At 38.3% G+C, this 25,715-nt stretch overlaps 1 protein-coding gene and 1 non-coding gene across 7 annotated transcripts in view; both read right to left on the bottom strand.

Annotated features, from left to right (window-relative positions):
- Positions 1-20,979, bottom strand: part of TRIM9 (tripartite motif containing 9) — a 113,045-nt gene extending 92,066 nt beyond the window's left edge. For all 6 annotated transcript variants that reach the window (XM_049767096.1, XM_049767111.1, XM_049767106.1 and 3 more), the window contains exon 1: positions 20,029-20,979. In XM_049767096.1, coding sequence (XP_049623053.1) covers positions 20,029-20,850 — 822 coding nt within the window. In that variant the 5' untranslated portion in view covers positions 20,851-20,979. The remainder of the gene's footprint in view (positions 1-20,028) is intronic.
- A 4,406-nt stretch (positions 20,980-25,385) lies between these two features.
- LOC126003088 (U6 spliceosomal RNA) lies at positions 25,386-25,492 on the bottom strand. The gene has a single exon (XR_007493631.1). It is a non-coding gene; the product is annotated as a U6 spliceosomal RNA (small nuclear RNA).
- Between the last annotated feature and the right edge of the window lie 223 nt (positions 25,493-25,715).

Genomic DNA, 25,715 nt, shown 5'->3' with positions numbered 1-25,715 from the left:
CAGGAGGAATGCACAAAGACAATGTTGAACGTCATAAGCTCAGTATAGAAAAATTTAAGGTACTCTATATTGACTAGTTCTGATCTCAGCAATAAGAGAGATAATCAGAAAAGGAATATATAGTAAAAATAAGAGCTGATGTATATATAAGGAAGAGAAACTTTGCCTTTATTCCAGTTTTTCACTGGGCTGGGCTTCCCATGCTATATGTAGTGAAAGGGTGCAAAGAGCAGAATACATAGGCCTATTCTTTGTGGGCAGTATACCTGGACCTTTGGAATATCCCTAATTTATTTCTGAAACATTTCATGAACTTTATTTTTATTGAAATAATACACTTGTCTGAAATATCAGTTATCACTCTTATTTTTTAGCCTTGAGAAAAAATACTGAAGAGATGTTTTATGGAAGGTAGGGTATTTGCCTTGAATGTAATTGACTTTGTTTGACCCCTGACATTCTGCATGGCCTCCCTGAGATTTATCAGGAGTGATTGCTGAGCAGAGAAACAAGGAGTAAGCCCCAAGTACCACTGTGTTTCCTGTACCCAGAAAATACTGAAGAAAAGTAAAGTAATTAAGTCATTTATGAAAAATCTATCTGACATGTTTACCTGACATACAGTCAGGAAAGATCCTTAACTTCTGAAATAGAAAATTATTGTTAAAATTACATTTTATTCCTACAAAATCAGTTATAGATCTAAAATTTGTAATTTTACATCCAAATAAGGATTTATTTAAAAAGTAACAGTATAAATTATATACAGGATGACTTTTACAAATTTTTAATTTTTTAAGATTTTTTTAATTTTTCTTTAATGACCATGACAGCAACCAGCTGCTTTATTATTCCTACTATAGGAACAAAGTTTTTCTACTGACAATGAAAAGGGAAAAAGAAGCCTATCCCAGGAAAAGTTCCTGAAACCTAATTCCTGATAGCTAATTCTGTAATCTGTGCTCTTTTTCACATTCACACAAAATACTAAAGTATGCAAAATTAATATAAAGTTACTTCCCAAGTTCATTCAGAAAGTGGAAGAAGAGGAACACTCTCACAAAGTTTCCTTAAGACAAACATTACTTTTATACCAAAAATCAATAGGATATCACTAAAAGATAAAATTAAAGGCCAACTTCTCTCATGAAAACAGATATAAAGATCCTCAACAAAATCTCGGCAAACAGAATACAATACATTAAAGGATTTATACATCAGAATCAAGGATAGTTTAATATATGAACATCAATCAATGTGGAATGCCACATTAACAAAAGGAAAGATAGGAGTCATATGATTATAACAATAAGTGCAGAGAAAGTGTTTGACAAGCTTTAATACCCATTTATGAGAAACAGCTTCAAGAAAATGGGGACTGAAAGTGCTTACCTCAATTTATTAAATATCATTTATCTAAACCAGTTGTTTCATAATAATTAGTGAAAGACTGAAAGCCTTTCCTTTAAGATTAGGCAAAAGACAAGGATATTCCCTCTGACCACTATTACTCAACATAGTATTAGAAATCTTAGTCTAAGTAAGTTTGAAGGAAGACAAATTAAAGAATTCAAATTGGTAAAGAAGCAAAACTATTCACAGATGACATAATATTGTGACTAGTAAACCCCTAGAGATTTCACACACAAAATGTCCTAGAAATATTAACCTATAAAGTAAAATATCACAATGTTTAGAAAAATTCAGGTTTTTTCTTATGTGCAGACAGGGATGCAGAAGAGAAAGAATTTTTTTTAAATATCACTTTCAACAACAACAACAACTACTACTACTACTACTACTACTACTACTACTACTACTACTAAAAAAAGCAACTCAGGTGCTTCAGAATCAACAAAGGAAATTAAATATATTTTAGGAAAATTATAAACCACTATTTAAAGAAATAAGAGAAACAAGAAATTGAAACATAGTCTTTGGTGTATGAATTAGAAGAATTGACATGATTAAAATCATCATTCTTTTTTTTCTTTATTTAAGCATCTTGATTACATATATGATTGTGATTAGGTTTTAGTCATGTAAAGAACACCCCCTTCACCAGTGCATCATTCCCACCACCAATGTCCCCAATCTCCCTCCATCCCACCCCACCCCCACCTGTACTCCAGACAGGCTTTCCAGCTCCCTCATTCATTCACATGCTTGTGGTAGTTCTCTGTGTAGTTATTTCTTTTTTTTTTTTTATTTTTTTATTTTTGGGCCACACCCGGTAATGCTCAGGGGTTACTCCTGGTTATGTGCTCAGAAGTTGCTCCTGGCTTGGGGGACCATATGGGACACCGGGGGATCGAACCGCGGTCCGTCCAAGGCTAGCGCAGGTAAGGCAGGCACCTTACCTTTAGCGCCACCGCCCGGTCCCTGTGTAGTTATTTCTATAACTGCACTCACCACTCTTTGTGATGAGCTTCATGAAGTGAGCTGGAAGTTCCAGCCCTCCTCTCGTTGTCTTTGAGGATTGTTGCAAAAATGACTTTTATTTTTCTTAAAACCCATAGATGAGTGAGACCATTCTGCATCTCTCTCTCTCTCCCTCTGACTTATTTCACTCAGCATGATAGATTCCATGTACATCCATGTATAGGAAAATTTCATGACTTCATCTCTCCTGACAGCTGCATAATATTCCATTGTGTATATGTACTAGAGTTTCTTTAGCCATTTGTCTGTTGAAGGGTACCTTGGTTGTTTCCAGAGCTTGGCTATTGTGAATAGTGTTGCAATAAATATAGGTGTGAGGAAGGGATTTTTGTATTGTGTTCTCATGTTCTTAGGGTATATCCCTAGGAGTGGAATAGCTGGGTCGAATGGGAGCTCAATTTCCAGATTTTGGAGGAATCTCCATATTGCTTTCCATAGAGATTGGACTAGATGGCATTCCCACCAGCAGTGGATAAGAGTTCCTTTCTCTCCACATCCCCGCCAGCACTGATTGTTCTCATTCTTTGTGATGTATGCCAATCTCTGTGGTGTGAGATGGTATCTCATCATTGTTTTGATTTGCATCTCCCTGATGATTAGTGATGAGGAGCATTTTTTCATGTGCCTTTTGGCCATTTGTATTTCTTTTTTATCAAAGTGTCTGTTCATTTTTTCTCCCCATTTTTTCATGGGATTAGATTTTTTTTTCTTGTAAAGTTCTGTCAGTGCCCTGTATATTTTGGATATTAGCCCCTTACCTGATGCGTGTTAGGTGAATCATCATTCTAATCAAACCACTATACAGTGTCAAAGTAATCCATAAAAAATCTCCTTGGACTGGAATAGCACAGTGGTCGGGTGTTTGTCTTGCATGTGGCCAATCCAGGTTCGATTCCCAGCATCCCATATGGTCCCCCGAGCCCTCCAGAAGTGATTTCTGAGCATAGAGCCAGGAGTATCTTCTGAGTGCCATTGGGTGTGGCCCAGAAACCAAAAAAAATACACATAATATTTTTCAAGTATAAAGAATATAGTAAAAATTTTTATGGAATAATAAAACTCCCAGAATATCTAAAGAAATTTTAAAAATATAATTTGGGTAGCATTGTAATCTTTGACTTTAAACTATGCTATTAACTCACAGTAATCAAAACTGTGTGGTTCTTGGAAAATGAAGAGAATCTGGAATCCATAGATAAACACTCTAAAGAAAAGGGCTAGCCTCATGCAAAAAGCAAAACAACAACAAAACAGATTCTTATATCAGACAAAGATCAATCCAAAATGCACCAAAGACCTACATATGAGATCTGTATCCATATAAAATATATTGACCCATGAGTATAGAGCCAGGAGTAAGCTCTGGGCAATGCTGATTATAGCTCAACAACCCCTTTCTCCAACTGGGAAAAGGAAATGAACAGATGCTTCTACAAACTTCTTTGAAGATGGGCAACAGGTATCTGAAATGCAGTCTCAGGATTATCATGGTAATGTATATTTACTAAGATAGCATTGAAATGCAGTAAAAGCAACAAACACAAAGGAACAATTTTTTTTATCTTCAAAAAATCTAATAACTTGAAATAGAAGGAATTTGGCATCTAAAGTGAACAACCCATAGAAGTTTAGCATCAAACATGCTCTTGGATTAAGATAAGAAACTCCAGCCCAGGTTTACTCATATTCATAGCAAGGGAGAGAGGTTTAGGGCTTTGTTTTAGGTTTTTTTTTTTGTTGTTTTGTTTTGTTTTTTTTGGGGGGGTCACACCTGGCAGTGCACAGACGTTACTCCTGGTTCTATGCTCAGAAATCACTCCTGGAAGGCTCGAAGGACCATATGGGATGCCAGGATTCGAACCACTGTCCTTCTGCATGCAAGTCAAATGCCCTACCTCCATGCTATCTCTCCAGCCTCATAGAGCTTTTTTTTGTTTTACTTTTTAAGTATGACAACTTTTATTTAAGTTTTATGAGGAAGTAGAGAGAGAGGGAGAGAAGAGAGAGTACAACACTCGAGAGAGAACTTGGGCTTCTCTAAAGGTGAAAAGAGAACATTGGTATACATATCAGCATTAAAGCAGGGAGGTATGAAAGTACACACATATCAAGAGTTGTGAATGGCATGTACTCAGTCACCATGTGTGCTGGCAGTACAAGGATATGGGAAACACATGTGTTAATAGCATGTATTCCTAAGCAGCACATGCTTACCTCACTTTTAATTTTTCCATAAAATAATCCTTCTCATTTTAGAAAGTAGAGTCCAACAATTCCAGTTCTCCACTCCACCTATTCACTACTTTTACTTTTTCAGTAAGGCAATGACAATACATCTGAAGTTGTAGACCACAATCGTGGCAAATCTGCATTGGGGCTCCCACACAAGGGATCCATGGTAGAACTCTAGAAAAGGCTGGACAGTGCTTGTTCTCCTATTTCTGTTTAGCTGCCTCTGTTTATGCCACTCAGAGCTGTTGGCTCTCCTCTTACAGGTTCTGGAAGCCTTGGAGTACTTCCAAGGCCAGACTGAAATAAGGGGAATGGAAAATGCTATTACTACTTGATTCATCTTTCTTTGATCTTCAAAGAATAAAACACCAGCTGAGAGACTTGAAACAAGAAGAAAATTAAAGTGCCTCTTCAAAAAAGGTACCCTGAGCAGGTAAAAGACAGTGTTATGGAAGAGACTGAGCCTACAGAAAAGGGAGTAAGACTAAATCCTAATTAAAATTGCCACTGACTGATGCCTTTGGTTTCATCCAATCCCATAGCCTTAGCTGATACATAAGAAGCTGGGGGTGGAACAGGAATTCAGTAGATTGCTCACAAAGCAGACACAAGATCAAAAAAATATTCTCTGAGATCTGCTTTTTTGATTGCCCAATTCTAAATTTCTTAAGAGAGCCACTTCCTACTGCAGGCTGTCCAGAGCCAGTGATACTAAGGGAATAAGTGGTGTCCCTCTGGGAAGGTGGGCACAAGTTGGCAATGGGAAACAGAGATCACACTCAGGAGTCAGTTTGGATCTGAGTCCGTTTATTTTCAAGCATACTGGGGTCACCTCTTGTTAGGCAACGGCCCCAACAATAGCTCACAAGTCATTTTTAAAGGGAGTCTAGGGAATTCCCACAATCATAATTGACCTTAAAAACTATTTGTTCTCATACTACTTCAGACAAAATTGTAGATTTAAGCTGTATGTCTAGTAAAAAGGAAATCTTATCTTTACAGAATCAAGGAACAGTTTTCGGTTTATACTTTCTTAGCTATCTAACTGAGGCCACTCTGCACTTTGTAGTGGCCATCTGGACTTGATATATGCTTGCAAGGTCAATTATGACTGTGTGGAAAGCCCCTGGACTCCTTTTAAAAATGACTGTGAATTATTGTTAGGGTCGTTGCCTAAAGAGGGGTGACCCCAGCATGCTGGAAAATAAATGGACTCAGATCCAAACTCACTCAATAGCGACATCTCTGTTTCCCATCGTGGACTTCTGTACCCACCTTCCCGAGGGACTCTGCTAATCCCCTTAGTGTGGCTGGCTCAGGACAGCCTGTGACATCTGGAATGAAGGGCTCCATGGAAGGTAAACTGTCGTTCTCTATTCTCATCGCTGACTCCTGCACCCACCTTCCTTAAGGGAACCCCGAGATTCTCTTAGTGTCACCGGCTCAGACAGCCTGCAGCAACTTCCAATTGCTATTCTATGTTAAAGTTTCTACAATTGGATTATAGCTTACAATTGTTTTTCTTAGCTTTCTCTAGTATATTGTTTTTCTAGGGAAAAAAAATCCTGTTAAGTCTGGGTCCTGAAATCTAGAAAAATAAGATTTACAGAGATAATAACATATACAAAATTTTCTTATGTTGAAAAATGACTCTAGTATATTTAAATGATGGTTTGGTATACAACACTTTCAGGAATGCATAATGTTACTTTTTGGAAGCATTCCTTACAGCTTTTTGCCTTTTAATCTTTTCCTATTGTTGATATCCTCTTTGATATCATGGTCCAAACTCTTTACAAATGCTCAGAGATGAATGAGATTCAGGGAGTCTTAAAACTGTGGACAAGAAAAGTAAAAGTGCAGGTTACTGAACTGCCTGAACTTCTAAAAATTTTTCAGAGTGAGGGTATGAGTTAGCTGAATTTTCTCATTGCTCTCCTCAACTCCTGACAAATCCAATGTGATGGTAAATTTTATGTGCTAATTTGACAGGATCACAGACTACCAAATATTTGGTTAAATTTTGTTTCTAGCTATATGTATTAAGATATTTTGGAATGAGATTAGTGACTGATTTGTAAATTAAGTAGAACTAATTCCCTAGTGCACTCATGCAATCCTTTGAAGGTCTGAATGAGTCAAAAAGTAAAGTAAAGGAGAATTTGATGTCTATATCTTTACTGCTTGGGGACATTAGTCTACTCCAGTCCTTGAATTAGAAAACAAGCCATATGCTCCCTTGGTCTCAGTCCTTAGAAATCATACTAAAAATACAAACAAGCATATCATGGGGTCTTCAGCATGTTTATTAAACATTATGGGATTTGTTAGTTACAACTGCATTAACTAATTTCTATAATAATAGATTATCTCTATCTATACATTTATTTGTTAGTTTTGTCTCTTAAAGAATATTAGCCAAAACACCTAACTTCTTTTATTCATAGCAAAATACACTAAACAAATATATATATAAAATATTGCAAGCTCTCTCATGTTAGAAAACATACAACCTAAAAGAGTATAGTGAATTTAACAACTGTCCCATTAAATATATTTTTTATTTAGTAAGCAAGAAATCTTAAAGTCTCTTTACTTATTCTCACTACTGTACTTCTAGTATTTACAAAGGTATTTAAGCATCAATACAAATTACTGAATGAAATTTAAATAAAAATAATTAATTATTAAAGACCTTGTCAATGCTAGGTAGACACTTTTAAAAAACAGTCTCACTGAGTTTTTCTTACAACTCTTGAAGGTGAGTGGTGTTTGCAAATGAGGAAATGGTTTCAGATAGATTAAAAGCTTGCCAAAGACTCAAATAAGTAAAGAAAGTGAACTTTTCTGGCCCCAAAGATTGGACAATTTTCCAGAATGATGAATGTACTGATTTCCTTTGCTTAAACTCAGGAGTGACTGCCAAACATCCTGCTAGAATTTTCTGTCTCTGGGTCTTCCTTTCTTCTCAGTTTCTTTAGTCCTGGCCTTTTTATGAAAGGTAGTCTGTTTTATTTTGGCTGCTGGACTTTCTCTATTCCCACGGAGGAACTTATTTGTGAAAAAAAAAAAACCAGCCATAAGAATTTTAGCTGTCCGTGTGGTCCTCATTAGATGGATACACATTCATCATAAAGAAACAACTTGGATTTACTACAAAAGAGAAAACATTTCTCAGACATTCATTCTGCTTTCCATTCTCATGAACAAGGCCTAGGCCTATGCCTAGGCTGAAATTACCAGCCTATGTAATAGATAACAAACACTAACTGATATTAATTATCTATTCTGGTCCAGTTCTGTTCCAAGGGTTTTGTGTCTACCATACCTTTTATCCTCATAACAGTCCTTGGAGTTTGATATGAGTTTAATTTCCATTTAACATATAAAGATAACCAAGCTTTAGAGATACTGAAAATTTCCTAAGTTCACACAGCTAAGTCAAGCCCCTACCCACAATATTTTTAATCACAACAAAATCCTCTTTCAATGAGCTCTAGGTCTTTAGTCTAAACTCTAATTATAGTGGTTGTTACCAAGGGACTTAACAAAGATTAGATTTTATTTCTTCTATGCTCATTTTATTCTCCTTTCTCCTATTTATTTGCCTGTTAATCAAATACCTGCTGTGTAGCTCAGGTTCTCCTAGCTTATATACAATGTTATAATCTCATCATTTGCTCTCAACTAACAAGTCATTGATGTAGCAGCTGCATAATGCACTCAATGACTATAAAATTTCAGAGTAGCAAGAAAGGCAGTCTCATGCTTTATGTAGAGAACATTGTGGCCTCAACAGAGTAGTTCAACTCTGAAATAAGGTGATCTTGAACTGTCAGATCTTGTCCTGTCCATTAATCCTAGCCTCAGATTGTAAAAATACTCCCTGTTTACTTCTAATGATCCTCACTTTTAAATCAAATAGTTCATGGCAGAAGAGAAACCACATGCTATAGCCGAGTTCTGTTTTTGCAACAGCTATTCTATAATCTTGGTTTTAGTATCTTATGAGTCAGTTCTTCTCTTGGGAATTAAAATGGTTATCATCACTTTTTCTGTGTAATCTATTATCCAGTCTTCTATCTTGACATATAAAGATGTTTGATATATAAAGATGTTTGATATATAAAGATGTTTTTGTTTATATAATCAAAATGGAAATATCACTGTGAATTGACCAGTTGAGCTGTTGAATAAATCTGCTGGTCAGTGCTGCTAATCAGTTAATGGTAGAAGGTAATTAGAAGACTAACTGAATGAAAAAAAATTAAGCTTCTTCATTGGTTATATCCCAAATCTGTTTATTTTATTTTCTTGCTAAGTTTTGGCTAGATGATTAATGGCAAAATCAGTAACAATTTTTTGTTTTAAGCACCATACACTTATCTGTTCCATTTAAGATTAATGAGATTGAATGAATACTGAATTTTATATTTGATTTTTATATGACTAATGCTTCTAGGACATTTCATGAGTGAAAGGAAAATAATAGTATAAGCGTTTTATCAAGTTCAAGAATTGGTATGTTTGTGTGAAGGCCTAAGTAGCACTATTAAATAAAATACTACATATATTTAAAGTAATACCAATTGTTGGCTACTTGCAATTATAAAAGTATATGACATAGAGATGATATAAGTGGTAGATTATATTACAGTCATTCCTCTTGGCTTTGGGTAAGTTGTTAGTATTATTAAAATTTATGTACATTTGATTTTCCAAGCATTTGTTCCCTACAAAATCAAAGTATTAGGTTAAAACTGCTTAATTTCCACATGCACATTTACTTATTTCTGCAAACTACTTTATTCAGAGACTGGATAACATCCTAAATTGTAGTATAGCCCAGTTCAGAGCAGAGTGGCCTTCTCACAGGCTTTTCCTGGAGCATGGGAGAGAATGATATAAATTTGTTGTCCAACAGTTACTTCTTGACATGAAACCTCAAACAAATTAAGAATAAAAAGAGGGAAAATAAAAATCTTAAAAAGGATAAATTTATATTATCTAGCTAGAAAGTCAGCTTCATATGAATAAATCTGTGTCCCGAACAAGTTGTTTATAAATTTTATAGTGATTACTTTGTTAGATAAGGAATATAAATCTATGGCTGAGTTGATCGTATCTCATTGCCTATTTCATTCTAAAAAAAAAAAGAGTCAGAACAAGGTAATTAGGCCTCTCCAGTATATACTGATGATTTGATCAATGAAAAACTTGATATTCTTTTTTTTCTTCCCTCATGCCATGTAGTTTCCACTTTAAATTTTCTTGGTTTCAGGAAATCTAGGAAACAAATGACTTTTGATTTTTCAGTAATTTTCATATACAAGAACTAAATTTGTTATTTGCAACATAACACTATAAACTGTGCTGTAGGGGCAAAATGATAACACAGTGGTAGGGCATTTACCTTGTAGGCTGCCGACCAGGGACGAACTTGGGTTTGATCCCTGGTATCCCATATTTTCCCTTGAGCCTACCAGGAGCAAGTTCTGGGTGCAGAGCCAGGAACCCTTGAGCACCATTCGGTATGGATCCCTCCCAAATGAACTGCTTTATAGGTAATATGTTTTCTTAGATCATCAGAAAATAGGAAATAATAGCAGTTAAATACATAAACTATGGCCATGGATTAAAATATTCCCTTTATAACTGGCATGACTTTATAATCTTTCTGTGACCCAGTACTTTCATAGAAAAAATAATATGTTTTGCAATGATTAAATAAAAAAATGCCTGGAAAGGGTTTAGACAGAAAGGAAGTATTTGGTACATTTCCAGAGAAAGCATGAAAATTAAGTTTTTCAATTTAATTATTATTATTGGGATAATATGAGAACTGAGCCAGACACATAGTATAAAAAAACTTGCCCTGCCCACAGCCAACCAAGGTTGGATCCTCAGTATTAAGATAGTCTTTTAAGGGGCCTGCGAGGTGGTGCTAGAGGTAAGGTGTCTGCCTTGCAAGCGCTAGCCAAGGAAGGACCGCGGCTCGATTCCCCAGCGTCCCATATGGTCCCCCCAAGCCAGGGGCAATTTCTGAGCGCTTAGCCAGGAGTAACCCCTGAGCATCAAACAGATGTGGCCCAAAAAACAAAACAAAACAAAACAAAACAAGTCTTTTAAGCACTTTTATGCACAGTGATTTCTCAGCATAGAGCCAGGAGTAAGCTCTGAACACAGTTGAGTGTTTCCCCCAAACCCCCAAAATTAAAAAAAATGAGAGTATAAAATATTGGGAAACTTTGCTAATCACTGATCTTACTACTTCTCTTAACTAAACAAATTTTTACAACCTCTAATAAGAATTTTAAAAAAACGAGGAAATAATTTATGGGGCCAGAGAGATAGCACAGCAGTAGGCGTTTGCCATGCATACAACCAATCCAGAATAGACGGTGGTTCGAATCCCAGCATCTCATATGGTCCACCGTACCTGCCAGGGGTGATTTCTGAGTGCAGAGCCAGGAGTAACTCCTGAGCACTGCAGGGTGTGATCCAAAATCCAAAGGAAAAAAAAGAATTAATTTATAATTTTGAGTGTATAGGGTGCAATGAAAAATTCTAATCTTCTCGATGATAATATAATGAGAGTGTGTTCAGTATTGAAGCACAGACACACAGACATGGAAACTAGAGAAGAGTGGAAAGAAGATAGAAGAGAGTTTGGGAACACACTGTGACAGGTAAGGGCACTGAGATGACCAGATCAGCTTCAAACATTCAAGTATAAGGAGGAGTTAAAAATCATAAGGTGCATACATCTCTAGAGATAGGCATGCTGAGGTGGAGAGAAAAGATATTGATGATTATTTATTCATGATAGCAAACTCAATACAAAGTTTTCTTATTTTTTCCCCTCAGGTGAGAAAGAAGAAAGCTTTTTCTAGTTTAAAAAATGTGAATTAAATCCAGCTGGAGTGAGATTGCTGATGGTCCATTGTTGCTTTGGATCTTCTAGTTGCTTCTTTGGGAGGGCCTCTAGATGGCAAGATTCTAGAAAATGTTCATCTGTGATAGTTTTGGCAAGTTAGTTGGGTGATATAAAGCCTAGAGTAAGAAAATGATGAGTGGTAGATAGGCCTGGTGCACATGTTGAGAGTTCAGTTTAGGAGTTGGAAGGACAAAAGGAGATCAAGAAGAAAAATGGTAACTTAAAAAGAAGGAACTATGACAGGTTCTGTGAAAATATTTTTAAAATGCAAAAAAATCCATTATAAGAAAAAAAAATCCTCAATAAATTCAGGCTAGATACCACTGATTTTGACTTGGGCACCAATATGGTTCATCCATGGCACTGTAACTAATATGATCCTTATTTAAATATTTTATTTTGCTAATTATTCATGCTTTAATATTATTTTTATAATATTGAACTACAATGATTTTTATCTTGATTGCTACACTTGGTGCAGCTGAGTTTTTGCCTTCAGGGGAATGATTCACTGATCTATCCCTAATCTGCATTCACCAAGCAGCACTAGGGGCTATGACCCAGGCAGTTGTTACTAGATACTAGGCTTAAGCTGAGTCAAACAATTCATTCCATATACTAGAAAATATGAAATCATTGGTACAGAGACTGTTAAGACAGACTATGTCATCTTACACTGAAACACCAACTCTCATCCATTGTTGACAGGATTATCAATTGGTCCAGCCTTTCCAGAAAACAATATGAAAAATCCTAAAATATTAGAAATTGAGCTTCCATTTCTATTGAGCTAGCAATTCCACTTCTTGGAATATACCCCAAGAACAAAATGAAAAAAAGATATTTGCACTCCACCTATGTTCTTGAAGCACTAGCCACAATAGTCACAATCTAAAAACAACCCGTGTCAAGACTAGATGACTACATAAAGAAACTATGGTAAAGATATACAACTGATGCTTTTTGGTCTAAAGAAAAGATAAAGCCATGCAATTTGCTGCAACATGAATGAATCTGTAGAGTATCATACTGATTGTTTAGTTAGAGGGAGAGAGACCAACACAGAATTCTATCTCATATGTGGGATATAAAAACCATAATGGTATAAAAACAAATAACACAACTGGTCATTAGTAGGAATCATGCCACTTCAGGGTAGGACAGGAAGGGGGCAATGACTGATGGGGGGAAATTTTCAGCCAGAGAGGTGGTGCTGTAAGGGTAAAATGTTATTCATGAAACTATCAGTAACAGTATTATAAACCAAAGCACAAAAACTTATTCCAAAAAGCACCTTTCTTAAAGGCAGAAGGATGTGTGGGTGGTGTGATGGTTGTGGGCAGAAAACAGGGTGAGGTAATTGGTAGAGGAAGTGGACACTGGAGAAGGGATTCCTGTTAAATATTGTATGGCTGGGAATAAAGAAGCCATATTGGGCCTTTTGCAGACTAAAAAAACCTAACCCTGGAGAGTAGCAGATTATAGCATTAGTAGACTGCATTTTTCATCCAAATACTCTCTGTTCTTCTCTACAGGCCACTTAACTTGTGTATCTCCCTTGGAACAGTATATTTCCTGCAGCATGGATACCAGGCTTGGTTACACTATTCATTTCAGCCAATGGACAAAGGATATGCCATAGTTGATGAGAACATCCCATGTCATTCGGCATTTTGCTTTGCTTTCTTCCCTGTCACAGGTTGGTGTATTCCAAATATGCTTTCAGGCTTCGTTTGAGAATAAGGAAACTATGGAATAGAAACACAGCTGACACTGATATGCGGAAGTAAGTTTTGTTGTGATCTACTAAGAGTTGGAGGTTGACTGCAACTGTAGCATAACTCAGTATAAGCTGACTGATATGAAGAATGAATTTAGTTTCTAGCTACATTCTCCATGGGAAATGATTTTGCTTCATTTCCTATGAAATCCTCTGAGATGCCTCATGTGGAATTCTGTTCCTCACAACAGAGAATCTATAATAAAATCGACAAATATATTTGTAATATATTTGTAATATTACAATTATTTTGTTCTTAAACATTAAACAATTCTAGGTTTTTTCTTCATCTTATTCTTCCCTAAATAGGCATCTTTCTAGCTTGTCTTTATGTATTATTGCTTACTTTGAAGATTGTGTTATCTCTTTAAGACATTGTACCTCTTTCTTTCCCCTCACATCTATGAAGTCACCCCATGCACCATATTTCCAACCTCAGGTGACCAGTTCTGAAGCAGGGTAGCCATAAAGAATTAATAAACCAAGCCAGTCAGGAAAGAATCATAGATTGGTGGTCCCACTCAGAGCACCAAGCCAAACTGAAACCTCTTTATATATCAACCAGGAGGGGGAGGGTATAGTGTGTGACAAAGGTACCTATATCAAGGTACTGAAGTCTAGGTGTACATTTACATATCAAAATTATAGGTGAAAAGGTAAAAGGAAGTTAGGGGAAATCTTTTGTTTGAACAAAGCAGGGTGTGATCTAACATACATATTTCTAAGCAAATTTCATTCAATAAAAACTTCCTTCTGGGACCAGAGAGATAGCATGAAAGTAGGGCATTTGCCTTGCATGCAGGACAGTGGTTCAAAATCCGGCATCCCATATGGTCCCCTGAGCCTGCCAGGAGCAATTTCTGAACATAGAGCCAGGAGTAACCCCTGAGTGATGCCAGGTGTAACTCAAAAACAAACAAACAAACAAACAAAAAACCCAAAAAACTTCCTTCATACACATGCACCCCCAAATTAAACAATTCTATTCTCCTGCCAGTTGGCTGCATATATACTTTAATAAGTGTCTTGGTCAGAAACTTATCATTTATTATGCTGGTTATAAGAATAACTTTTGCCCATGAGTATCATAACAGATGATTATGGAAATTTTCTTACTTTGTGTAGATTTTGATTTGACCTGAAATTCCAATTAATAACATGTTTTCAAGCGGTGTTCTCATTCTTTCAGCTTAATTCACATGAGAATTCTCATTGACCTAGGAAAATATGACTCACTCTTTCAGGCCACCTTTTCAGAATGACCTTTGTATTATTCTCAGTGCTCTGAAAGGAGAAAGCAAAGCACCCAAAACTGAGAGTTGAATTTTTGTTGCTATTGTTTTGGCCTCACCCCGCAGTGCTAAGGAGCTATGGGTGGTGCACAGCTCAGAGGTTACAACTGGAAGTGTTTGGAGGGCCATGTAGTGCTAGAATTGAACCAAGACTATGCATGCACTATGGTTCTTCTAGCTATCTTTCCAGCCTAAGGTAAAATTTTTCACAAACTTAATGTTGACAATAATTCATCTTTTATGCATAGTTATTATGCCAGAATTAAATTGGTAACACAAACACTAAAATTATTAAAATATATTCACAAATACAGTTGGAGCTTTTATGTGAAAGGACAAAGAAATTGTAATTTGCTTAGAGTTGGTAGTGAGGGGTGGGGAACTAGCTCAAAGGACTGAAATGCATAACTTTAGGTACAAAAATTGAACTATGAGTATTTCTGATGACCCTCAAGCAACATTGTAAAAACTTCCCACCCCAAAGATAATGGTGATTAAGCAGTAGCATCAAAAGTTCTTGGGTGAGAGAGCTAGTACAGGTTTTATAGCACTTGCTTGAATATAGCTGATCTTTACTTTGGATATTAACACTATTTATATATCCTTGAACATGACCAGAAATGGTTCCTGAATACAAAGGAAGAAATAAGCCCCAAGACTGTGGGGGTTAACAAACAAAAATAAACATAAAAAATTTAAAACATAAAAAAGAGTAAAACAACAACTACAATAAAACCAGAAAGAAAAAGTAACCTAGATCTCTTGTCATCTAGCTCTTTCTGTTACATCAGTGTAAGAGAAACAATTCGCTTTTTTATAACATTCTCTGTGATACCTGTGGACATGTCATTGCACACGAATGTTCTGATTTGTACCAGAAGCAAGTGAAAAAAAATGAAAATCTGCTGCTATAATTACCACTGGAAAATCTAGGTTATATTGTATTTGTTGCTGATAAAAATTAATGTTCTTTTGGTTACATTAAATATAACTCAAATTTTGCTACAAAATTATTTGACTAGATGACACTACATTAAAAACAAATTATTCCCAGTATATTTCACATTTATTTTAAAAATGGATATATATTTTTATTTTATTATTTTTTCTTATATTTTATTCCATTCTATTGCTTTTCTTTCCTTCAAACAAAACCACATAACTTGAATTATTGAGCTCCACCTCTCAAATAGAGAGGGAAACAAGGGAGGGTACCAGGACCAAACAGATATATGATCACTAATAGTAAGCTAGACAAAGACGGGACCACCTACTCTAGTAGCCTGGGTAGGGGGATGGTGGGGTATATGGGTTGCAGGAAGGGAACTGGGATGGGGGGAGGACAAATTTGGTGATGGGTATTCCCCTGATTCAATGTTAATATGTACCTAAAATACTACTGTGAAAGATATGTAAGCCAATATGATCAAAATAAAAATTAAAATAATGGAAATAAAACTGATTATTTATTTTAAATTGCAAGTATTTACTTAAAACAATATGACAGAAAAAAACATTTGAAACAAGATTAAGTTTTTAGGATAGGAAGGGAAAATCTTGTTAAATAGCACACAATTACAAAAAAATGGTTATAAAACTATTACTGATTCTATTATAAAACATATTAGAGCTTTAAGGAAAATTTTAGAGTTAAGAATGTGAATAAATTACAAAGTAATACTTGTATCCTAATTCCTTGCTTAAAATCACAAAATGACTTTGGGATAATAATTCTTTATGGAAATTTAAGATGTGTTAAAGAAAAAGAGTAGGTGCTGGTACTAAATAAAAAAATGTCACCAGACATATATATATATATATATATATATATATATATATATATCTTAGAATATTCCTTTGCACATAATTTTTCATGAATTTTGAAGGTCTTAGATGTTTGAAAAGTATTTTAGTTTGGTCAAAAAACATATCAATCAGTTGTGTGTTTATTTATTTATTTATTTTGGTTTTTGGTCCACACCCAGTGACGCTCAGGGGTTACTCCTGGCTATGCGCTCAGAAATCGCTCCTGGCTTGGGGGACCATATGGGATGCCTGGGGATGAAACCGAGGTCCATCTTAGGTTAGCGCATGCAAGGCAAACACCTTCCTGCTTGTGCCACTGCTCTGACCCCATCAATCAGTGTTTAGAACCCACTTAAAATAAACTTTAGACATTTTTCTTAAATTTGTAAGATGGTATTTGTAAAAATTACTACTCCCAAGATATTTTTATCACTAAAATGATTAAATAATATTATTGAATATTAAGGGAAATGTTAAGGTCTAAGGATAAGCTATATTAAAAACTAATTGCCTGATTATGGGGGAATTATTTAGTATAGCTTTTTATTTACCTGTGCTTGAAGGGCATACAAATTCTGACCAATGAGTTTTGATAGGGACAGAGGTATCAGATTATGTAAGAAAATCAAGAATTAACACACAATATACCTTATTAAGGAGCTAAGATGGGGAAGTAATGTTTGTTGTTCATGTAACAGATGATAAGTGAATGTTAAAATCTGTCATCCTTCTGTCTTCTTTCTTGGCAATTTAATAATACTGATTTGACTATATAAATTTTGTACTTACTATTGTAAAAAACAAAAAAGATATTAGAAAATGATCATTAAAAGTGAACTAATATTTTCTTTCTAATCTACTACGTCATACCAAGAACTTTAGTATTATTATTATGTTTTCTCATATAATAATGACAATTATAATAATTTCATATCCAGAAAACACCTATCTCCTATAGTATCTCTCTGACTTATTATTTTTAAAGTATATTTCAGAACTCAACACAGCACAGGGACTACTCATAACTTCCATTAAGAACAAAACAAATGATTCATCATTTCAAATATACATGGGGCCTAAGAAGATTGAAAGTCTGTTTTGGTCTTACTGGATAAATTAATGCTCCTCTTCACAGAAAAAAGACATTTTGGTTTAGCTATCCTAATTAGCATGTTGTTCTACGTTGTTTTTCCAGACAATGTGACTCATTTATTTCCAAGGATAGTTTTGTAGGGAATTTAACATAGGTTGTGGTGGTTAAAGAGTGAAATCAGAAAAGGTAAAGCATATTGGCCGTGAACTAAAGCCTTGGAAACTATAAAATTCAAATAAAATCTACATTTTTAAAATGTGTTTATTTATAAATAAATAGTGATATGTGAATGATCCCATTCACCAGTGTATAAAGAGAAACAAACCAGGAAAAATAGTATTGTATGATAACAAGCTCTAGGTTACAGAAATAAAAATTTCAAGCAACGTGGAAGCAGGTAGAGGGGTCTGATAAGGTGGGCGGGAAATATAATAAGGACCTTAGTCTAAGGTCTGGGGTGTTTTGGTGCTTATAGTTATGTATAGTAGCTGTGTACACACTTGTCTTGCATGTGGCCAAATTTGATCCTTGCTATCTCATACGGTTCTCTAAACCCTTTTCAGAAATGATTCTTGAGCACAGAGCCAAGAGTAAGCCCTGAGAATCACTAAGTCTAAGCCCAAAACAACAACAACAAAAGACAAAGCAAGAAAAAATGGTGGCATATGTCTAATGAGGTTCATATTTGTGCTGAATTTTACCTCCACTAGGTCAAACAGTTTAATAGGTTATAAGGGGGAACACAAATGACTTTAACAACATTATTGTAACATAAATGACATAATTAATGAGTTTAGAAAACATCTCTGGTCCTTAAAATGTCAATATTGTCTTTTCCTGCTATAAATACATCATCAGTGCCTTTGCTTGGCTAGCCTTTTCAGTCTCTAGGGAATGCTGGGAAACTATGAATGAGGGCAGAGATGAGGTCTAAACATGTCAACCATTGTGCTACTTGTAGCTCCAATTGTGAATGAACAACACGTCCCCACAATAATCCTGAATCCCTGTCTCACCTTTTATGCCTCCAATGTAAGTAAATCATTTTAAAAGAAAAAGTCAAATTTATGCCTTCTTAAGATATGCTTCTTCGGTCTTAGCAGTCTGAATCTGATGTTACAGTCTTTTGCCATGAAATTTATTCTCCAGTGTATATGAAGACATGACATGGTCATGTGCCAGAGTGTGATAAATGCTACTGAGAAAAACAAAGCAGGGAGAGAATTACCAGATGCCCGAGATGGGTGACATCTGTTGCCTGCAAAGAAGACTTCTGAGGAAACATGTAAAGGAGACAAAATAATGCGAGCCATTAGAAAAATGAAATGTTGGGAAGGATGTTAGCTGAGTGTTGGTTGAGGACCAACAAGGACAGTGTGGCTGGAACTGAGGGAATGAGATGATGAAGCCGAAGACTAGGCTAGCTAGGTGTCAACGGATCTTTATAAAAGCATCTGAGAAAGTGAGACATGACTGGAGGCTGTGGACTGAGGAATGGCATGACCTGACACGTTCAAAGTCACTTTTCTTGAAGCTAGTTTGGTGGAGACTTCGTCAAAAGAGATTTTTTATTTTTAATGTTGGCAATGGGTGTCTCAAAGTTGCATGGACAACCACAGAAAGATGAAAAGAGTTGAATCCTGGAGAAAGGGGCGTGTGAGTGTCAGGGAGGATGGGGGTTCACAGAACTGCTTTCAGGCCGAATTCTGCTATGTTAGCCTTAGGTCCCCTCTTGGATGCGTAGGAGCCACCCAGTTAGAGCTTGTTGCCATGGAAACCACCAGATTTTTGTTTTCTCCTTCCCACTTCTCACTTAGCCTGTAGATCTGGAGGCACGCTCAGGGCACCCACGGCATTCTCACAGGCAAGAGAATAGGGTTTGAGCCAGCGCTGACATTAATATTCCGCCTGCGATGTCTTCTAGACCCAGCCGAGAGACTCTCGCCACCCCGTGATCGAGCTGCTCTAGTGACCCCACCGAACCCCAATAAACAACTCCTACCCATGATCCCAATCAGAGCCACCCATTAAGGCTTCTATCTCTTCCTGGGAGGAACCGCTCCCGGAACCCTGCACCTGGCTCTGCCCTTGGAAAACACCAGGTGGGTTGAAGACTAGCATGGCTCTGTCCAATTATGCAAGCTATTTTGTTCTGTGGCAGGCTGCATTCTCGCAGGGGGACAGAGGGTGACTCGGGGGAGACCCACTGAAAAGGCATCCCCGCAACTCTCCAGAGGAGGACTCCGCTCCCCTGTTCGCGGGCTTAAGGTCCCCTGTTCTTCCTGCAATGCACCAGACGGGGGAAGCAAACAGGCGGTACCTGCATTGCGCCCCCGTTGGGTTGGGATGCTCTGTGAGAGGGACCCACTGCTTGCTGCCAAGTCAGAGGTTTCGCAGGCTCGGGGAATTCGGGGGGGGGGGGGGAGTGGATTTTCATCGGACTCACCTTGTGCAGCTTCCACATGGCCCCCAGCGCCTTCACTTCGTGGCTGGAGTGTTTACCCTCCTCCAAGCACTGGTAGCACACGGGCATCTTGCATTGCACACAGTACATGCTGTGGTTCTCCAGCTCGTGGTCCGTGCAAGTGGACACCTTGCGGGGACTCAGCCGACGGCTCACGCGTCCCTGGGCCGGGGGCACCAGCCGGTGCTTGGCGAGGGGTCCCCGGGGCGGGTGGCAGCGCAGGCGGCACGGGTCGCAGTAGAAGACGTCGCACTGTTCGCACATGACCGTGGCCTCCTTGGGCGCCTTCTCGCAGAGCTGGCACTTGAGGGCCGCGGCTTTGCTCTGCTGGTACCGATCGATGACGCCTTCCAGGACGCGGTTCTTGGGGAAGCCGCGGAGCCCCCGGTCGTCCAGGATGAGGCTGCGGTGGCACTGGGGGCAGGTGATGCAGGAGTTGCGAGGCACCGGGGCCAACGCCGGGGACAGGTGGGTGGCCGGCGGCGGCATAGCCGGGGGGAACACACGGACGCCGTTGGGAGATTTCTGGCACGGGGTGGTGGGGGCGCTGGCGAAGCCCCCGTAGGAGCCGTAGCCGCTGTCCGCCTCGCTGTACAGGCTCATCTTGTCCAGGTCCAAGTAGTCGTAGTCCGAGACCCCGGAGCCCGAGGCCCGCCGGCTCTGCGGGGACTCTGACTCCGGGGTCTGCACCAGGATGTTGCGGGCGCACGCCTGGCACAGGTTGTGCGAGCAGGGGAGGATGATGGGCTCCCGGTAGAAGGAGCCGCACACCGGGCATTTTAGCTCCTCTTCCATCTCTTCCATGGGGACCTGGCAGGAAGGCGAGGCAGCCGCGGCTGCAGAGCGGTTACCTAGCGAGCGAGATGGCCCAGACAGAGGCCTGCGGGGTTCAGCACCTTGGCCAGCGGCGTCGGCGTCGGCTTCGGGCGCCGACTCCCGGCGCCGAGCTCCCTCTGCGAGCCACTGAAGCGCCGCGCCAGGCGCCAGCCCGGGCCCGCCCCCTCCTGCCCTCCTAGTCCCGCCCCCACCTGTAAACAGCGACCTGATTGGGCCGCGAGTGCCAGAGCGACGCTCTCATTGGTTAATCGCCCCGTCCTTTTTCTTCTCCTCTGGCTACAGGCTGGGCTTTGGCGCTGCTTCCCGACAAGCTGAGGAGCATCTATCTCCCTTCGCTTTTTTTTTTTTTTTTTTTTTTTTTTTTTTTTTGGCTGTTTGATTTTGGGAGGGCGCTGGCGTGCGGAGGCAATAGGCCCCGGGAAGGAGGAATTAGGCGGGATGACTCATCCCTCGCCCGGTTTCCTTCCGATCTGGGGTGCTGGGGGCGTGAGAAACCCCTCCCCTTAAAGACAGAGCTGGCTCCCCCTCAGGCACAGCAGGAGGCTAGCTGCTTGCACTTGACTCCCCTTAGGCCTCCTACGAAGGAGTGGGGCGCGAGGGACCCACCCCTGTCTCCTCTGGCGGCTCCCCCGCCGCCCAATTTCTAAATCTCACTGGGCTCTTTCTTCCCCCTCAGCCATTCGAGGAAACCAGCAACCCGAGGCCTGCCTGGCCCGCTTTGCTTCTTTCGTCGTGGATGGACCCTGGTGTTCAAGAAGGGGCGGCTAAACTCAGTTTCCCTTGGGAGAATGAGAGGCAACTGCTAGTTCTTCAAATCTCCTCACATTTTATGCTTGTAACCCCAAGTTCGGCCTAAAATCGTCCATGCTAGAATGTGAGCCTCGTCTGTTTGCACTTGGCCTTCTGCTTCCCTAGACGGAGCCATCTGCTTTCACTGGGTCGGTGGAGACCAGGATGGGGGTGCCTATGCTTCAATCCCCGAGTTTAGAGACTAGCCCGAATTCACTTCACCCCATCCGAATTGGAGTTTGACTCCCAAAGGCGTTATTCTACATCCAGTACTCAGATCCTTATGCCTGCAGGGGCTTTCCGTTTCTTCTTGAGAAGCAGGTGGATGGACTTGATTTCTACCATTGCCTGCAGGGCTGCTGATTTGGTGATGGAGGATTGAAACATAGAAAGATATCTGTAAGTCAAAATGACCGCGTCAAAATGAGATAGAAATGAACTAGCACACGGGATGCCTTCTGCTGAGTGATTCATGCCGCCAAGGACAAAAACTACAAGTTTCAAGCACTTTTCCAAAATTTCCAAATTTCCATGAGAGGATATCTTGGTTCTATGTAGATATATTGACCTTTTGGTTTTTTTGTTTTTGGGTCACCCTTCCACCCCCCGACAGTGTGCTGGGGTTGCTCCTGGCTCTGCACACAGGGGTCATTCTTGATGGTACTCAGGGGACCATTTACGATGTGGGGGATAAAACCAGGTCGATCGCGAGCAAGGTAAATACTTTACCTACTCTGCTATTGCTCCGGCCCGACTATTTTAGATTTTGACCAGAAATTTTTTTTAAAAATAATTCAGTAAAGTAGCTTATTTTTTCAATGCTTTTGTTACTTCTTTTTTAAATTGAGTCCAGCTCTATAGACTCCTTTGTTCTTAAAAGAGATATAAATTAAACCATGAAAAATTATAAGTACACTGGCAGCGGAGGAGACCGCAGGGAAAACCACACCTGCTGTACCCATCACCCACAATCACTGCTTTCGCAAATGACCCAGCTTCGCCACTCATCTCTCTTGGGTTCTCTGCCAAAATTCTAGATGTGCAGGTATTTGGCTGACATTTCCCTGACATTTTTTGGAGTGATCATTGGCACCCTTCACTCTCCCACCCCATCATCTCGTACTTCCAGAAGCCCTGGCAGCCAAAACGGTGCTCCACAAAAGCCACAGTATCAGAAATAGTGCTTAGAATCACTGGACCATGTGGTCGTCGAACAACTCTTGATTTTTTAAGATTAAGGAACATGTCAATTTGGATGCCAATGTGTATCTGAAACCACTTAATGTTCAGAAACAAAAGAAGTAACATAATGGTCAACTAGCAACAAAAGCTTGCCGAATCTTACAAGGACTTAATGACCTCACTGTGATTACAAAGATTTTCACTTTCTTTTCTTTGTAATAATTTTGTTCCAGCTACCTGTAAACAAATAAACATATTATGATCAAATAAAAATATTAAGTTGCCAGTTGATTTATATCATTGTAAGGGGTAAAATGCCACACCTCTTCAATAAGTGTTACTACACTACACCCACCACTAACACAGTCCACTGGGTCCATTCCTCCAACACAGTCCATTGGGTCCCCTCCACACCTCCAATGGAAATGAAAATAGACTTGATCATCATCTGGGAGAAGCGTTCCTGTAGTTATTTAAAGTTATGTTAAAATCAACCCATGGCATTTATTTTTAACTTGACTTTTAGCTAGTTGAGACATTCTCCAAAGAAAGACATAAGAATTCAATTTACAGACGAAGAATTTCTTCTTATAATTTTGGGACCATTTCATTATCTTCAAGATATATATATATATATATATATATATATATATATATATATATATATATATATAATTACTGGATAGGTCTCAAGAGAATTTGTTAATAACAAGTAGGTATTTTTTTTAACTGCTGAAAGGATTGTCAGTAACACTCATACTATACAGTTTCTTCTATGATTTATATGTGCATTTAGGGGCTGGTGTGGTGGCACAAAGGGTAAGGCATCTGCCTTGCCCATGCTAGCCTAGAATGGACTGCAGTTTGATCCCCTGGCATCCCATATGGTCCTACAAACTAGGAGCAATTTCTGAGTGCATAGCCAGGAGTAACCCCTGAGTGTCACCAGGTGTGGTCCAAAAACCTTTGACCATTTAGTCAAAGGGCTAAGGCTTTAAATGACCCAAAATTAACAACTGTTATTATTTTTATGAGTTCTACCTTTGCTTATTAGAGTGACCATTCAGTGTATGCTGAATGTTTGTCTCTCTCAAATTCCTATGTTTAAATTCTGCCCACCAAGGGGATGGTATTGGAAAGTGAGAATGTTTGGTATGTGATTAGGTCATAAGGGCAATGCTTTCATGAATGTAATGAATGCCCTAATAAAGAGTCCTGGGAAAGTTTTCCTCTTCATTGTCACATATTTACAGAGAGAAAATTACCTTCTATTAGAAGGCAGAACCTTCCAGATATCAAATCTGCCTGCTTGCCTTGTAGTTCCCAGCATTCAAGACTGTAGGAAATAAATCTCTGTTGTATATAAGCAACTCAGACTAGGGCATTTTTCTATACATCTCCAAACATACTAAGACACTAAAAGATCTGCTTTTTATCTGAAAATTTATGCTCAGTTCAAAATAAAGGACAGTTTTAGAGGGTGCCTGATGATATTATAATATAATTACTTTGATTATTTGTATGTATCAAAATGATTTCATTGTTATTATCTTTTTGATCAGATAATAGCTAAATTAGTTGTTCTCAAGATAATTCTTAAAATAACTTTTATTTGTTGAATGCTCACCTTCTTCCAATTAGTTTAATTGAGGGGCTGGAGTGATAAAACAGCAGGTAGGGAGCTTGCCTTACATGTGGTTGGGGTGAATAAACCCTTGCCATCGCATGTGTTACTCTTGCCCCCCCCCCCGAAATAATACCTGAGTGTAAAGCCAGGAATAAGCACTGAGAGCGGAGCCAGGAATAAACCCTGGGCACTGCCAAACAAAATAAATGTATTTAATGTACTAATTAGTATTTACTTAGATAAGTCCATGTAATCAAAAGAGGAGAGTACAGTTATCCCAATTTCAGATGAATAAACTGAGAAGAAACACATATAAAGTCCTCCCAGGTTAAATATTGGTTAGGCTGGGGTTTAAGTACCAGGCACAGTATTTTGTTTTTTGGTTCTTCAATAAATGCTGAGTTCTACTCTCTATCTTGCTCTATGTGATAAATACTAAAAATGAGCTTAGTTAATAACTGCCATTCTGTTTACCTTCTCTGTGAGTTTGTTATTTCCTAAAGTTCTAAATTTCTCTAAAATATATTTGTAAGTATTTAAAGATTTTCCTCTTTAAAAGCTTTAGTTTTCCTTCAAAGGCAAATATGTTGTATCATTTGGCTACATTATACTTTAATGATAGCCTTTGATGATGAAACTGATGGAGAAAGTTTGGGTACTGTTTCTTTAAGAAATGGAAAAAAAACTAGCAAAGTGGGATCAAAAATTTGAAATAAGGTTTCAGGGAAATCAACATAATTTTGTATTTTTGGATAGGTCTGGACTTAGAAAAAAACACAATCCTTTTAACTTTTATTTCTATCGTTCAACTTTCTAGCTTCACATTTTTTTTTTTTTGGAATTTGAATTTGTCTTTATTGGGGGTACAGGGTGTCACCCAAGTGCCTTTTAGTCTTCCTGAGATAAAAATATGGAACGTTTCATGAATTTGTGTGTCATCCTTGCGCAGGGGCCATGCTAAACTTCTCTGTATCGTTCCAATTTTAGTATATGTACTGCCAAAGCGAGCACCTAGCTTCACATTTTTATTCTGCAAATATCATTGCTATCCATCCAAATTTACAGGGTTCTTGGGAAAGACAATCTCATTGTCACTTCTATAGTATCATTATATAATAATACTGTTAGATGTATAGTATAATTTATAATCTAATAATATAATATAATATAATTTATAATCTAATAATAATGTTAGATTTTCTATCATTTAAAAATAAATTATTGAAAGTTATAC

This window comes from Suncus etruscus, chromosome 2, assembly GCF_024139225.1.
Source record: "Suncus etruscus isolate mSunEtr1 chromosome 2, mSunEtr1.pri.cur, whole genome shotgun sequence".
NCBI lineage: Eukaryota > Metazoa > Chordata > Mammalia > Eulipotyphla > Soricidae > Suncus > Suncus etruscus.
This window is presented reverse-complemented; position numbering and strand designations above follow the sequence as displayed.